The sequence below is a fragment of the Astatotilapia calliptera genome, chromosome 14 (genome assembly GCF_900246225.1).
Source record: "Astatotilapia calliptera chromosome 14, fAstCal1.2, whole genome shotgun sequence".
Classification (NCBI taxonomy): Eukaryota; Metazoa; Chordata; class Actinopteri; order Cichliformes; family Cichlidae; genus Astatotilapia; species Astatotilapia calliptera.
In genome coordinates, this window is record NC_039315.1 from 28,204,825 (window position 1) to 28,220,548 (window position 15,724).

A 15,724-nucleotide genomic window follows, 5' to 3' on the forward strand; every position below is an offset into this window, starting at 1 on the left:
GTGTCTTCATAGTTTTATTTTGGAGATACACCAATTTTATATACTGCAGGAAAAACAAAAAAAACAATCCTATGATGCAAATTTGCAAAGAAAACAGCAGGTGCATCAAAACAAACTATTTCCAGCAGTGCAATTTGAGTTCTAAGCATCCCAGAAACTATTCAGAAAAGTCAAACATGACCAGTATAGGCTTTTAAGGCCTACAAGTAAAAAACTACATTTTCGGCCAGGAAATGGCGGACATGCGACAGTTCGCGCTGACGTCTGTTTCACTGTGGGAAGTGTTACGAACAGCTGATCGGATTGGCAAAGCGTGTTTCTGGAATATTATGTTTTTGTTCCTGCAAGTGCTTTTTATGCAATTTTTACAAAGCTATATGTGGAACGAAACCGTGACCGAGGACAAGCTGATGGCATAAGATGTAAGTACAACTCCTCCGGTTTCATATGCAAAACAAATTATTGCGCTAGCTTATGCGGTTCGGGTTCTACAGGGATTTAAAAATAGTTACACAAAACGGAGCATGCTGCTCTGACCGGCTTTAAAGGGTTAACAATGACTTTAGAAAATAATATAAAATAGTGTGCAACACCACTGAAGTTTTTTTTTTACCTCTCTTTTCAACCAACGGCAGTCACTCTCCTCTCCAAATAACTTCTGCTTAGCTTTCCGAGCTTCCCTCGGGTCCTCTTAATCAGCGGTCTCCAACCTTTTTTGCGCCACGGACCGGTTTATGCCCGACAATATTTTCACGGACCGGCCTTTAAGGTGTCGCGGATAAATGAGGGAGGGGCTAATAATCGGCTCTGTCATTTTTAATGATCGTTGAAAGCCCAGATCGTAATCGTGATTAAAATTCGATTAATTGAGCAGCCCTACCAGAAAGTCTTCTCAACTCAGTGATAATGTGCCGCACTATGGTACAGTCAATGCAGTTCAGCAGTGTGAATCTAACAACAGTGGCACAACAGTTTTGTACCTGACACTGGTACACCAACAGCTTCTATTTTTATGTTTACACAAGTTTTGTACTTAACTGCAAAATCTGAAATGAACTGGATTAGGCTAATTTCAGATACTGGATTTCAGATTTTCATGATCTATAAGCCATAATCATAAAATTTAAAACAAAGATTTCACTTAATGTTCAGTGAATATAGAATATATGAACTTTTACCTTTTTGAATTAAATCCCCCCCCCTTTTCCCAAATATTCTCATTTTTTAAAGATTCACTAGTACATCCAACAAAGTTTCCAGGTGCTACTGTTACAGGTTAGTCAGTGTTTTCTGCTTTAACAGGATGTAAGAACTACAGGCTGGAAAGTTTGTGATTGCTTAGCCAAAGGTGTATTGTGTAACAGTATTCTTAATAGTGCCCTATTTTCAGACTTCCTACCGATAACTGCACTACTTTGGAAACACTCAAAACAAAAATCCAGCCCTCTGTAAACACAGTATGACTCTTCTCCATTGTGTAGAGGTAGAGGTCATTTACTACAGATGTTTTAGTTTAGAATTTAAGGCACTTGGCACACGTTGGTGTGACTGCAGCAGCAGGGGGGTGCGCTGTGGTTTTACCTTGTTTTTCAGATTGTTTGCAGCTTACATAGGACCCAGCATGCTGGCGCGTCAACTGAACATAAAACTTTAAAAGGCTATAAAATAAACCTTAAGCCTGTGCCCACCTCACAGCATGGAGTACCTCAGCTGATACTTGATACCCTCAGACCAGCTTCATGGGAACAGTCACTGCTCACCCAGACTTTCTTGACAAGGCAGGCTCCACTTTACCTAGATACTACAGGCTCACTGCTACAGCAGCTCAGCCCAGATAACTTCAGCCTGTTTCTCATTTATCTGCTCCTTATGTAACCCAGCCACATGGTTTGTGTGTTGGGAGGGAAGTTTGGAGAGGAGACAAGTCTTCACAGTGAGCTGACTGCAGAACCAAAAGCCCATGCGAGTTTTATTCCCTCTATTACATTAGCTTGTTAATGAATAGATCCTCTATTGACCCTGTTGTGCCGGGACAACTAATCAGCTGCTGGGCCTCACTTGACTCTGGCAACTTTAACATACTAGGCTTATTAAATGCACCACTCCGTGTTTAATCTATTATGGATGCGGCATTAAGTAATTCCCAACTTCTAACCAAACACTGAAGCAGTATCTTCAGCCAGTCAAAGCAGCCAAAAACCTGCGGAGTAGAGAACTGGTTTACTTTCAAAAGCGTCGATGCAGAGGTGCTGCTAGTGCCGTCAGTCCCACTTCCCTCTTGCCCTCATTGGCTTCCCCATATTTCCCAAAAACACGTGGCTCCAGCTCCTCCCTGCTATGACTTCTCCAGCAAGAGTTTGACCCAAGTCATACGCCTCAGTACTGTACATGGTAAAGGATATTACCTCTTGTGGCAGGGATGAATATGTTTTTAGAAAACGCTGCGGTGATCCTCTTTTAAAATGGCTTTTGCTTTCTTGGGGAAATACTGGACAGTGATACGCTGCTGACGGGGGCAGGAACACGGCGTGCTAGCTTCAATCTTCCTGCCTTATTTATTGTAACAGAACTACGATTTGGAAACGTCTTATTTGTGTGTGAAATATTTAGAGGAATATTTCCTCACTTTTTGTCGAATCGCGCCGTAAAATCCTCCCACGGAAGACTGTTTGCGATGACTGTGGGAGAGGAGTAAAAGTTCTCCATCGGACTTTAAAAACACCTGCCGCTCTCTGCTCCCTCCGCGCTGCCCTCGACGGCATGACCCTCGGCACGGTGGCCGGTTCCGACTGCTCGTCGCCGGTCAGCTTATGCTCCTGCTGCGGGGCAAAGATGGTACCCTACTTCAGCGACGACGCGGTGGTGTCAAAAAATGAGATCAACCAGCTGTAAGTTGCACAAGAGTGGCATGCTGTGAACAGTAGTGACAGTGGGCTGTTTCGTATTGAATAAACAATTAGACGACATAGTGTGTGTGTGTGTGTGTGTGTGTGAGAGAGAGAGTGAGACTAAAAACAATAAGTAGGTGGGACTGCGACACAGAGTAAAGCTGCCGTTAAGTAACAGGGTCTCCATTCAAATTTCTCCAGCACAACTTCAACTCCAACGTGGAAGTAGACTGTGGGCGTACTGTCTGAAACTCGAGTGTGCTAATAAAGATTTAAAATACACACCAGATTGTCACCATTATTTCATCTTGTAGCAATTTTATCATTTACCACAATACTCGGTGTTCTAGTGAATTGATGCAATATGTGGGTTTTGTAATATCAGGGTTGATGAATGCATTTCCTGGTGACGTATCAGGGTCTTACTCATCACAGTACTCCCTTTTTGACCTTACTAAGACATAAGTGCTCTTCAGCCTGTGTGAATCATCCAACCTGTTTCCAGGTGTGGACATGGAATTAAGCAAGGGATTCCTCTTTAGGTATACTTAGTGGAGAGAAATGGGGGGAAGGAAGGGGTCACCCGATTGCCATAATAAGAGATTTATGTGGCAGGGGGCATGTTGGTATTTAGTATCATGACTGAAATAGAAATAAGAGCTTTTGAGGAAGATGAGTTAAATAAAGTGGAGAAAGAAGAAACTGTAAATTTTTTTGTTTTCTTTACTTTTGGCTATAATATGTGACAAGTTAAACTTTTATGTTTGAGGTCAGTGGCTTAATGTGTCTTAATATTATTAAGGAAAAGACTCAAACTGACCCGTATCCACCTGGATCCTGACAGTTAATTTAAGCAATAAGCATCTGAATGTGACTTTTAAAATAATCCCAAACAGTTAGGACTGTTGTGTGTCTGGTAAACCAATAATAGTACTGCACAACTGGCTGCTCATCAGAATTTTTTATAAGCTGTCCATATATCCTGTTCTGTATTAGAACTTCTAATACAGAACTGTCGGTGAAAATTATTCTTGGAGCTAAGTTTAATTGAGCTGCATTTTAAAGAGGTGCAATTTCACAATTTGTGTATATTTTCTAAGTTCACTATTTTGTATGTGTTGAGAAAAACACAGATTTTAAAATTACATGGTCTAATATTTACATTTAGCATATAACTGCAACATTATTTTTTCGTTTGTTTTTTTTAAAGACTCGAAAGGACTTGAAATTCAAAGTTTCAGACTTGTGACTTGACTCGGACTTTTACACCAGTGACTTGAGACTCGACTCTGACTTGCCTGACATTACTTGAGACTTGACTTGAGACTTGAGGATAAAGACTTGAGACTTACTTGAGACTTGCAAAACAATGACTTGGTCCCACCTCTGATTAGAACTAATGCCCTTTGTTGAGATGTCAGTGATGGATGATTACTTTATCATCCAGTGGTCTTATCTGTTATCTCTCTGTGCCTGCAGACATCAAGGCAAAGTTGGGTGAAGGCTTGGTTTTGCCTGAGAGATGTAAAAGGATTTAGCTGACTTGTACATGTGGTGAAGACGAGTCTGCTCTTCAGGACAGATCAAAGGCCTACTGTGTTCCAGTATTTCTAAACTCATGTGGTGCTGTCTCAGATAATCTCAACAAATTTGGGGAAGAGGGGGAAAAAGAAAATCAATGCAAAACTTCTTCAAAACTACTTAAACTAGATTAAAAGCTTATGTAATCAGCATTAACCAATTTGTATTTAGTTCCAGTGTCGGGCTGTTTTCATGGAGTCAGCGAGCGCATGAGAACGGGCCCTCTATTATGGTTTTCAGGAAAGTCAAGGGCAAAGTGTGTGTCTTGATTGCATTGTTTTTTAGTTGGTTTACACGTGACAGTGTAGCAAAGTTATTGAGTAAACTGAACGTTTAGCTTTTATTAGAGCTGCACCCACTCGTTAAGGAAATAGTTTTTCTTTCTTTCTTTTTTTTCTGTGAGTTTGCACAAGGTTGGTTTATGGGAAGAAGTTACTCTGAGACAGGCACACAGTGCTTACTGGCAGTCGCGTGTCTGGTAAACAGCAGCAGATGTGGGAATCTTTCTGACTTCCTGGCTTTGTTTGAAATACAGCATGATGCTAGTGGCTTGTTGTGATCAGCAGTTTTTTGTAGTGCCCAAAGATGGTTTCGAGCCCTTATCACGACACAGGGGACGTGCTTTCATTTTTTTCTGTTTGTGTGCACACATACATGTCTGTTTATGTCAGACAAATGCTGATTTTTAACCAGGTTTCTGCACGTAATTACAGGCTTTGAGGCTGTCACTGGACTTTAAGTGTTGCCTGAGGATAAACGACACCTGGAACACTGTTGTTGTGCCATCAGTTTTTAAAAGATACTGGTAAACCCTCTCCTCCACTTTTATCCGTGTTTGTGTTTTGTACACATTGTCCAAAGCAAACGGATGGGACTGAAACGTGACAAAGATGTTTTGTTTGAGCGTTTGCGGAAGAGACTATCAGCTGAACAGTGATACAGGCACCTGGTTATAGGTCCTTACCTGGGCTGTGTGTGGGCGATTTGCCTTTAACGTTAAGTAGGTTTCTCGAAGTTTGTATAATTAGCTTAAGTAAATCGCCTGATATCAGACAAAACAGATGATCCTGTTTGTTGCCAAGTTTCTATTAGTGCTTAATTGTGTCCAGGTACAACCACTGCTCATCTATATTTTGCCTCGGCCACATTAAAAAAAGATTTCTTTCTGTAACTGTAAGTGTAAAATGTAGTCCGGATCCTTCTGAGAATAGCCTCGAGTGCCTGACTCAGGTATGTTCATTTCCAGCACTCATACCTTTGTCTATCAGATTACCAAAGAAACAGTAGTGAAACTTGTGGTACTTAATTGCACGCTTGCAGAAGCCAGGGGAAAAGGGCAGCAAGCCGACTGTACTAGCAAAACAAAAGTCTATGTTTAGTTTGACCCGAATTTTGTCTCTTCATCGGTCCTGACCTCTTCTGCTCCAGAGGCCCTCATCTGCTATTTGAGTTTCCATGTTTGTCCAACAGTCTGTTTAGCATCGAGCAGACTTTGTGGAAATGCACTTTGATTAAAATTACAATCAAAAACATGTAACCTCTTGAGATTTCGTGTGACACGGGCCTTCAGCCAGACTTGAATGAGGACGTTGAGGTTTGTGGGTCTGCTAGCTCACCGTGACACTACACGAACATAACTTCTCCCTTTGGTCTTCTGTCTGTCATTTTTTTTCTGCATGTTCATGGCTTATGCTTCCAGGCATCAGGGCCCACGTGCACCTGCAGACATGTGGACACACATAAACATACACAGCAGCTAATTCCCTGCCTTTCTCATGGGCTGTATCCGTCTCTGTTGTAAACTCCTAAAGCCTTAGGAGGACCTGCCCTCCACAGAGCAGACCCTATATTTATCCCACTCTCCTCCTGAGAGTGACTAATATGGGCACAGGCTGGAGGAGGGGGTCAGTCAGCTATCTGCCCACTATGTGGATTGGTCCTTACATAGTGATGATTGTGTCTGTGGCTGTTGCCCTAACATGTACCTACAGCTTTGCTTTAGCCCAAAAGCCTGGGATGGCTTAATGCCAAAAGATGACCCACCCTGCTCTCAGCTACACGCTCTGACCGGGTCTTCTTTCTTTACCTCCCATCTTTCACAGTCCACTTGGCTCTGTGGAGCCCAATTTAACTGAACTCGTTGCCCTCTTTCCATTTCCCCCTTTGCTGTGTCCTCATGTTTGTAGAGCGCTGGCCTTTAAATCAGCCTGAAAGTGCATATTTTCAACTGTCTTGGCAATTTCTTATCTTTCTCTCATACACTCCTACAGACTGCAGTGTTATCGGTCTGACGGTGCCATATCACATTACTAATTTATCATTTAAAATGAGTTCGGCTTAAAGGCAGCTGCATAACATGAGTTGACCATTCTAATTTAATGAGAGGCTTGAAGTGATTCAAAGATTTACCCATTAGATTCAAAGCAGATGTGTGTGATGGTGCAGAAATTAAGAATTATGTCCCTAATGACTCTATAGTGTGCCCTATTAATTAATGAATTGAAAATTTTGTCTATAAAATATCAGAAATCAAGAAAAATGTCCAGATAAAACTGTTCACAGCTCAAGGACATTAATCTTGTTTAGTAAAATGTCAAATTAGAGAAGCTTGAACTGGTGAATGCTCATTATTTATTTATTTGTTTATTTCCAAAAACTCTTCTTTTTAAACAAAATAATCAATCTCTTGATCATTCGATGCAACCCTGGTGAGATTCCTCTGGGTGATGATATTCTGTGCTTCTAACTGGCTTTACTCGTTTGTATTCATCCAGCACTAGCCTGAGTACAGTATTACAGCAGCACACGCAAGCTTCAGTGTGAACCCTCTGCAGCGTCAAAGAGAAGCTTCTATGTACAGTTCATCGACTGCTGAGACTTTTAAAGGACTACTGTATTTTTAGAAGCTGTATATGAGAGTCATTCACAGCCCCCCACCTTTCAAAGCATGGGGCTTACATTACTCTCTCTGTGTGTCTGTGCGCAGGAATACAAGTGCGCGTTTGCTCGCACGCGCGTGACCCTCCACACCAGGTTCTCGGGAAGAGTAGCAGTGTTGCATTACATGACATTGTACAGTAGCGCTGCTGTACACAGTCATTTCCAAGTACAGCACAGCACATAGGAAACTCACAAGTGTAAGTGGGGCATGATGCAGCAGGAACTGAGGAGAATGACAGAAACTTAAAAGTAGGACAAAGTTGTGTGAAATGCAGAAAACAGAAAAAAAGAGGGGGGGGGGAGTAAGAGGAAACAGCTGGTTCAAGGGTGGGTGGGTTATGGGAAATGAGCCCAGCACAAGTCAGTCTTTTTTTGTTTTTTTTCCTCTGCGTTGTCTCCTGATTCTCCATATCTATGGTCTCAGCAAAACTCAGGAAGGGCAGTTGGATGGCGGGGAGGATAGAGAGATGAAGTTACAGACAAGAGGGGGGATGACAGGAAGACTAAATGACAGACAGCACTGGACTTTTTTTGCTGTTTTGAGTGTGAAACTGTAGAACTTGATGAACTCCAAGTTGGGTTCATTGAGTGTAAGCCTGCTGCTAAAGCTAAAATATGCTCGCGGCACACTAGGGTAGCATCAAAATAAACATATCAGTCAAATACCTGATTGTTTGACCTCAGAGATTTGATGTCATCACCTCACATTCATTAATCCCAGTGATCTTTATCGCGTCAGTTCCTTGTTTTAGCTGCCAGCTAAAAGCCGCCCTTGTTTTGAGCAGAACAGGTTGGACGACTGCTTGGAAGAGTGTTTCCTCTACTAACTATTTGTATCTGCAGTGGTTTTGTTTTTGTTTTTTTTCTATTTCTTTTTTGAACTGATGTTTATTTACTGCATCTTTTAAAAAAAGTCAGAAAAGGATCTTCCTTAAGAATGTGTTTAACTTTTAAGACTCACGTTTTGCTGATTAGGATCATTGTGGCTGCACGCACATCTGTTTCTACACCGGCTGCATTCTTGCCAGCTTGACTTGTGGTGTCATTTTTGGCAAAACCTGCAAAGTGAATACAGCCGATGTGTTTTTGTTATAATGATGCATTTCTCCTTGGGCTGGAAGAGTTACTTAATTATATATTAATTATATTTGTTAAGAGCATAATTTTCATAGCAGCAGTACTTTTCTTTTTTCTTTTCTTTCTCTCTGTATCCACTCATGAAACACTAGCAGCCGAGCGCCCGGCTGGCCAAGTGGTAGACTTCTCGCTTAGCATCATTAAAGTTATGCTTTAATGATCGCATGGTTATCATTAGCTGCTGCAGGAGTAGATGTTTTAACTTGTTTTCTAGCTATCTTGTGAGGTTAGTGTACCTCCGTACACTAAACATACACCTGGTCAATCATACATGCAAGCACGGCACTTTAACTGGTATCCAGTTAAAACATTGGCCTCAGTTTATAATGCATCTTCCTCCTCAATGCAGTGACCTCAGTCACAGTTAATAAGATTAAGTGTCTCAAAGGGAGCAAAAAGCCCGTTTAACTAGGCCTGCTTTGGATTGAAGTATTGTGCGCTGGCCAACTCTTATCGCAGCTAAAACATTGTGTAGGAGGGGGACTCGTTCCATCTTCCCTCTCGGACCCCCGGTCCCCCTCAGTTCCCCCTATCCCTCCCTCCTGGCAGCTGTTAGTGTGAGTAAGTCTTGTGTGTGTAATCCAGCTGTGTGGAGGACCAGAGAACATTGTGTTCTGAGTTCACATCGGGGCTTGGATGTTGTTTTGTTCGCATCGGTCTGTGAGCTCTGATCTGGGGAGCCTGCAGACCAGAGGCGAGCTGAATGGGGCATTGTGACGGCGACACAAGGGCACGACAACGCTCTACTAGTCCGTGTCCCCGTCTTGTGCCTGTTATGGGCATCCGGGGTCGGCATGTGGAAGGAAGCAATTTCAAATTAAGTTACGCAAAAAAATACCAGTTATGATTAGATAAGTTTGCTTTTTAGGCTTCTATTCATGCTTCATTTTCTCTTCTCTTCCAGTATCAGTGAGAGCTTCCTCACAGTTAAAGGTGCAGCCCTCTTCCTTCCCAGGGGTAACAGTCCCACGCAGAACTCCGCACCTCGAATCAGCCAGCGCAGGAACAAACACACAGGTAAACCCTCATACTTACAGCGCCCACACAAACAGCAGCTGCACCATCTCCCAAAACTTCCTCTTACTCCCTTTTTCACCCCAAACCTCACAAATGAACTCTGTGGAAAAACTTGAGATTAAAGAGCACAGTATGTCTTCAAATGGACATTCCTCTACAGCATCATGGGTCACGGCTGGCGTTAATTTCTGTCAAGCTGTTTCACAACAGAGCAGATAAGCTCAGCAGTGGTGAGCTTGTTTGCTGGATAGGAAAAAAAAACCCCAAAAACATCTTAATAAGTCACAGACAAAACGGATCCACACGGGAAATGACACTTTCTATCTGATGTCGTCTCATACTTTGAAAATGTTTTTGTCCAGGTGACCTCCAGAAGCATCTTCAGACCATGTTCACTGTGCTGCGCCCAGAAGACACAATCAGACTGGTTAGTAACAAGCACACATAAATAAATATAATTACAAAGGTCAGTTGTGTGTGGTCCTGTGATCAGAGAGCATATTCCAGAGCATCTGATTAAGGTCTTAAGAACTGAAACATGGATTGACTTTTGAAAACATAAACAGTTATGAGGCAAAGGAAGTCTCAGCTCTTCCAGCTGTGCCAACAACAACACCCTCACATGAACCTTGCAGAACTCTAAGTGTACTATAAGTGTGCTCGCCTTTCCCCTGATGTCCCTGCTGCATGTTTAATGAAAAGGGCTTATGAGAGAGGGATTTTTAAAAAAAGGACTGGTTAAAACCACCTTAGGTTGTCCCTGCATATCTCATATTCACTATCCAGAGTTTTAAATGCCAGTCTTGTGGTATAAAGTATCTATAGGCCCTTGAATGATAAAGGGTTGATTTCCAGGGCTGTAAAGAGTCAAAGACATTACACAGGTGATTCTACAGTTTGCCCCTGTCCTTCTTTTCTTGCAGGCTGTGCGTCTGGAGAGCGCCTGCCCTCAGGTAACCCGCTACATGGTGGTGGTTTCCACCAATGGTAGACAGGACATAGAGGAGAGCATCGTGCTCGGCATGGACTTTGTCTCCTCTGATAGGTACACCTTCTCCGTCTTATTGTAGTTTTATAATAACTCAAGAATTTATGTTTTTGCTATGCAGATTTCTTTTTTCTTCTTGAATTGGATCGTCCTCATACTGTAACTGTGGTGTAGTTGACACAGTCAGAGAAATTCAATAAATCAGTGAAAGTTTTTTCAGCTAAAGGATAAAGTAAGCAAACCAGTGCATCTTGTTTCACTGTCTTTACCTTGTCGATCTTCTCTGGCAGCTGCTGCACGGTGGGTCTGGTTCTCCCTCTCTGGAGCGACACTATGATCCACTTGGATGGAGATGGGTAAGACGCCACACCTACTCCCTGCTTCCTCTTACTGCTCCCTGGGGCAGCTGCCCGACTGCTCTGATGACTTTGTTTACTTGTTTGTGAGCTTTGTGTTTTCTAACCTGTCTCTTTGCATCTCCACAGTGGCTTTAGTGTGTCGACAGTCAACAGGGTTCACGTCTTCAAACCAGTGTCTGTCCAGGCCATGTGGTGAGCAACCTTTATTTATTCCACCAGAATGACAGCCGTGTGAAGCTGTTGGCCTGCAAACAATGTGTCCATTGTGCTCCACCCTTAACTTTGACCTCCAGACTGTTTTTTCCTCACTTTTTCTTATCTTTTCATTTGTTGTCTTATCATGTTTTTGCTTTCAATCCCTCTCACGTGTCAGAACCGCCTCTTCATATCTTTATTTTGTTGTCCCCGACTGACTTCCTCCTTTGAGTATGATCGTGTTATGCCTCTTTATAGCTTCAACCTATGCCCTGTTGTTTAGTTCTCACATGTTTTTATTCATTCTTCACACATCCATCCTTTTTATTTTCACTCTCACATAACTTTTACTCTTTATAAGTCCAAATTCCTTTCTGCACTTTTCATTCCTCCCAGTGACATTTGCTCATGTGAAAAATCTCCTTGCTTTCAACTGTCTGCCCTCAGGTCAGCCCTCCAGTCGCTCCACAAAGCTTGCGAGGTGGCTCGCTGCCACAACTACTACCCAGGCAGCCTGTTCCTGACCTGGGTCAGCTACTACCAGAGCAGAGTCTCATCCAGCCAGTTGTGTATCAACGAATGGAACGCCATGCAGGATGTCGAATCGCACCGTGCCAATTCACCCGTCCTCTTCACAGACCTGTGAGTAGATTAGGATGGCCACATTAAGGAAAGGGTTTTTCAGAGAAGCACTGCAAACCACTTTGAGAATTGTGTGGCATAAACCCTGCGCCTGATGTGCACACATGCACATGACATAGACTAGAGGGTAAACACGCTGCTCCCCAGAAATTCACAGCAGTAACTGCTCACACAGTCGTACACAGTTTCATCACAAATTCACCTTCACCGTGGCTGTTTCTGTGAAAAGTTAAAAATATGTTGCAGTCGCATCTTCCTAACAGCATTGCCTAACAAGCATAACAAGTGTTGCTACATCCCCAAACTAAAATATTGCAGTCTGCAGATCCATGGACTCTGGAATGAGGCCACGTGCCCTCTCTAACCTTCCAGGAGAGGCAAAAACAACAGACCAAAACAAAAGCCTGAAGCGCTGATGTTTACAAAGGTGCCTAATCATTAACGTGTTCACAACATGATGAATAATGCTGCCTTATCAACATATTTACATGGAAACATAATAAAATACAAGCAGTGACTTCAATAGATTTGTCTTCACTGATACCAGGGAAATTCCCCTCCCTGCTCCTTCGTCACATGCTCTGCTACCTATTTAGACTGTCTGCCTCTCTCCCCTCACGCACACACACACACACACACACTCTCTCTTTGGGGGTCTTCTGGAGTCTAAAATAGCCAAGGCTTTAGCTGTCTTGATTTACTTATGGAAAAGTAGAGTCCAGATAAACTCATAGGTAAGTAGAGTCGCAGAAAAACAGACAGGAGCAGGTGGTGAGCACAAAGACGGGGGCTACTTGAGGAAATAATGAGGAACAGTTCGGGCAGAAAAAAAGCCACTTCAAACCATACGTTTAAACACTTCGCACACACAGACACGCACAGTCTCTCTCGGAATGATTTGGCTCTGCCCCTTACAGCCAAACACAGAAAGTTCCTGTTGGTTTTCCCGGACAGGGAGGCTGCTAAAGCCTCGTGACATGTCAGTGTTTGTTGACATGGCTTTCCCCCGCCCCAACACTAAAAATAATCTTATCTACCTGCAAGCAATTCAGGGAAGCTGCGTAAAATTTCCATTATTCATTTACTCATTAGCTCCGGTCCTTATGTCGTCATTTGCCCTCGTGTAGTCTGTGTTTTTGCCTGACTAGGCTTCCCTCCCTCAGGCCGTCTGCAGACAAGTGGAGGCTTGTTGTGAGGTAAAAGTGTTACTGCATGTCAGTAAATAACCCGTGTCAGTTTTTGTTGTTGTTGTTTTCTCACTCAACCCTCGTTCCACTCAACTCGTTCTCATGAGGTCAGGGAAATGTTCAGGGTTGAGCTAAACAAGCCCCCCTCCTACCTCATTTCCAACACAGATGATGCTTTCATCTGTGCAGTGTCACACACCTGTGGTCACTGTACTTCCCCTTTTTGTAGCTGCTGACCCACACTGCTGTGTGCTGATGTCCGGAATCAGTTTGAAGCAAAAAACAAAAGAAAAAATGTTAGAAGAAGTCGTTCACAGACAAACTGAGCTCTTCTCTCCAGAGAGGCAATTAGGCCACTTGTTGGTATCGTCGGTGTGACGTCGGAAAGGCCCCCAGCCAGAACACTTAGGAACACAGCGCGGCACAACAAGAAGCAGATCCTACAAGGGGACTTTGTCTAATTCTGAGAAACTGGAGAGGGGAACAGAAAATCTGAGAGCACAAACTCAAACGGGAGCACAAAACAAAGCCGTAGTTCTCTGGTGGAAGTAATGTCATTGAGACTTGCGTAAAAGTGAACATGAATGTAATGCAGCTGTGAAGGTGGCTCTCTTCAAAGTGAATTTTTTTATTTATTTATTTTTTTTACTTTGGCCAAGTGTTAAAGTTGTTTTTAAATGGAGGTCTTTGTGTGTTTTATGTGCAGGCCCACAGAAAGGGAGCGCACAGAACGGCTGATCAAGACGCGCCTCAGAGAGATAATGATGCAGAAGGACCTGGAGAACGTCACCTCAAAGGAGGTGAGGGGACAGTGAAATTTACATTTGGTGCTTAGATGTAGGTGTTAACTATAGACTGCACATTAAAGGTGGATATAGTCACCATGACATCTCTCATGGCTTGTGAAGTGAACAGATGGCCTTGTGTAGATGGCCTCCTTCTCTCCTCTTTCAAACCAGCTGTCTACACAACGTAAACATTGGCGTCCTCAGTCATGTGTCATTTGTCCGTTTTCAATTTAATTAAGTTTTATTTATATAGCAACCAATCACAACAACAGTCGCCTCAAGGCTCTTTATATTTTAAGGTGGACCCTACAGTAATACATACAGAGAAAAACTAACAATCATATGACCCCCAATGAGCAAGCACTTCTGACAACAGTGGGAAGAAAAAACTCCCTTTTAACAGGAAGAAACTTCCGGCAGAACCAGGCTCGGGGAGGGGCAGGGCCATCTGCTGCGACCGGATGGCGAGTGAGGGGAGAAAGACAGGATAAAAGGACATACTGTAGAAGAGAGAGGATTCAGGGTCACCTGAATCCTAACCACCTAACCAATTGCTTTAGCAAAAAGGAACGTTTTAAGCCTAATCTTAAAAGTAGAGATGGTGTCTGTCTCCCAAATCCAAACTGGAAACTGGTTTCAGGAGAGGGGCCTTTCTGTGCAAAGTAACTTAAATTTAAATTAGAATTGAAACTAGACACTGGGGCTATACACTCATCACTAAAGTGTTTACAGAGGTCATAAATCAAGAGCGACAGGGTCATTTTCTGAAAAGCTTGATTCAGACTTCCTTTTGCAGCCCAGATGTCTCCTCACGATGGTCGTGAGAAAGAATGCATGTTTACGCCACTGGCTTCACTTTTCAGACGCAGAGGCTGCAGTCATCTTTTATGTACAGTCTGTGGTTTTATTACTTGTAAAGATGTACTTATGCCCTGATTTTCTGCGTTTCCCTGCTGCTGTTATCAGCTGTCATCAGACCATTTATTGTTTGCCTGAACTTTCACAGATCCGAACAGAGCTGGAGATCCAGATGGTGTGCAACCTGAGGGAGTTTAAAGAGTTCATAGACAATGAGATGATTGTGATCCTGGGACAGATGGACAGCCCCACGGAAATATTTGATCACGTCTTCCTGGTGAGACAATTGGGCTTTGATTCCATTAGCCTGTGAAGGTTTGTCATGTCAGACTTGAGGTTCAGTAAAAAGCTGCATCTAACCTTGTTTTGTCTTTCTAATTGTAAATAAAAACTTAGCGCGTGCTGTTAATGACTGGACCTGTGTTGTTTATAGGGTTCAGAGTGGAACGCTTCTAACCTGGAGGAGCTGCAGAACAGTGGGTAAGAGATCAGTCACTTAAGCTAAGATTAAAATTGATGTATTAAATAAATTTTCTCGTTAAAGTCGATTGAAACGAGTAGCTCGTTTATCATCGTCACATCCATGAGATCACACTGACACGCCTCCTCCCGTCTCTCCTCCAGAGTGCGCTACATCCTGAATGTGACCCGGGAAATCGACAACTTTTTTCCAGGAATGTTTGAATACCACAACATCAGAGTGTACGACGAGGAGGCCACCAACCTGTTGGAGTACTGGAACGACACGTACAAGTTCATCACCAAAGCCAAGTAGGCTTCTACACACACACACACACACACACACACACACACACACACACACACACACACACACACACACACACACACACAGTTTAAGCTCCTCTTTCTCACTAGTTCATGTGCTTCAACCCTGCCTCTTTCCCTTCCCACTTTAGGAAAGCCGGTGCCAAGTGTCTGGTTCACTGTAAGATGGGCGTGAGCCGCTCTGCTTCCACAGTGATAGCCTACGCTATGAAGGAGTATGGCTGGAACCTGGACACCGCCTTTGACTATGTGAAGGAAAGACGGGCCGTCACCAAGCCGAACCCTTCCTTCATGAAGCAGCTGGAGGAGTATCAGGGAATTCTGCTGGCAAGGTGTGCTCTCATGCAGAAACATGTAC

The 15,724-nt window shown here is 43.2% G+C and overlaps 1 protein-coding gene across 2 annotated transcripts in view; it reads left to right on the forward strand.

Moving 5' to 3' along the window:
• ssh2a (slingshot protein phosphatase 2a) overlaps positions 1 to 15,724 on the forward strand; it is a 31,504-nt gene that overhangs the window by 12,216 nt on the left and 3,564 nt on the right. Inside the window, exons 1-12 of one of the 2 annotated variants that reach the window (XM_026192428.1) lie at positions 2,246 to 2,888; positions 9,451 to 9,563; positions 9,926 to 9,990; positions 10,487 to 10,608; positions 10,842 to 10,907; positions 11,037 to 11,102; positions 11,553 to 11,747; positions 13,641 to 13,734; positions 14,729 to 14,857; positions 15,014 to 15,060; positions 15,205 to 15,351; positions 15,498 to 15,698. In XM_026192428.1, the coding sequence (XP_026048213.1) occupies positions 2,761 to 2,888; positions 9,451 to 9,563; positions 9,926 to 9,990; positions 10,487 to 10,608; positions 10,842 to 10,907; positions 11,037 to 11,102; positions 11,553 to 11,747; positions 13,641 to 13,734; positions 14,729 to 14,857; positions 15,014 to 15,060; positions 15,205 to 15,351; positions 15,498 to 15,698 (1,373 nt within the window). In that variant the 5' untranslated portion in view covers positions 2,246 to 2,760. Of the gene's footprint in view, positions 1 to 2,245; positions 2,889 to 9,450; positions 9,564 to 9,925; positions 9,991 to 10,486; positions 10,609 to 10,841; positions 10,908 to 11,036; positions 11,103 to 11,552; positions 11,748 to 13,640; positions 13,735 to 14,728; positions 14,858 to 15,013; positions 15,061 to 15,204; positions 15,352 to 15,497; positions 15,699 to 15,724 lie in introns of those variants that run through there. The other variant, XM_026192429.1, reaches the window with a different exon arrangement.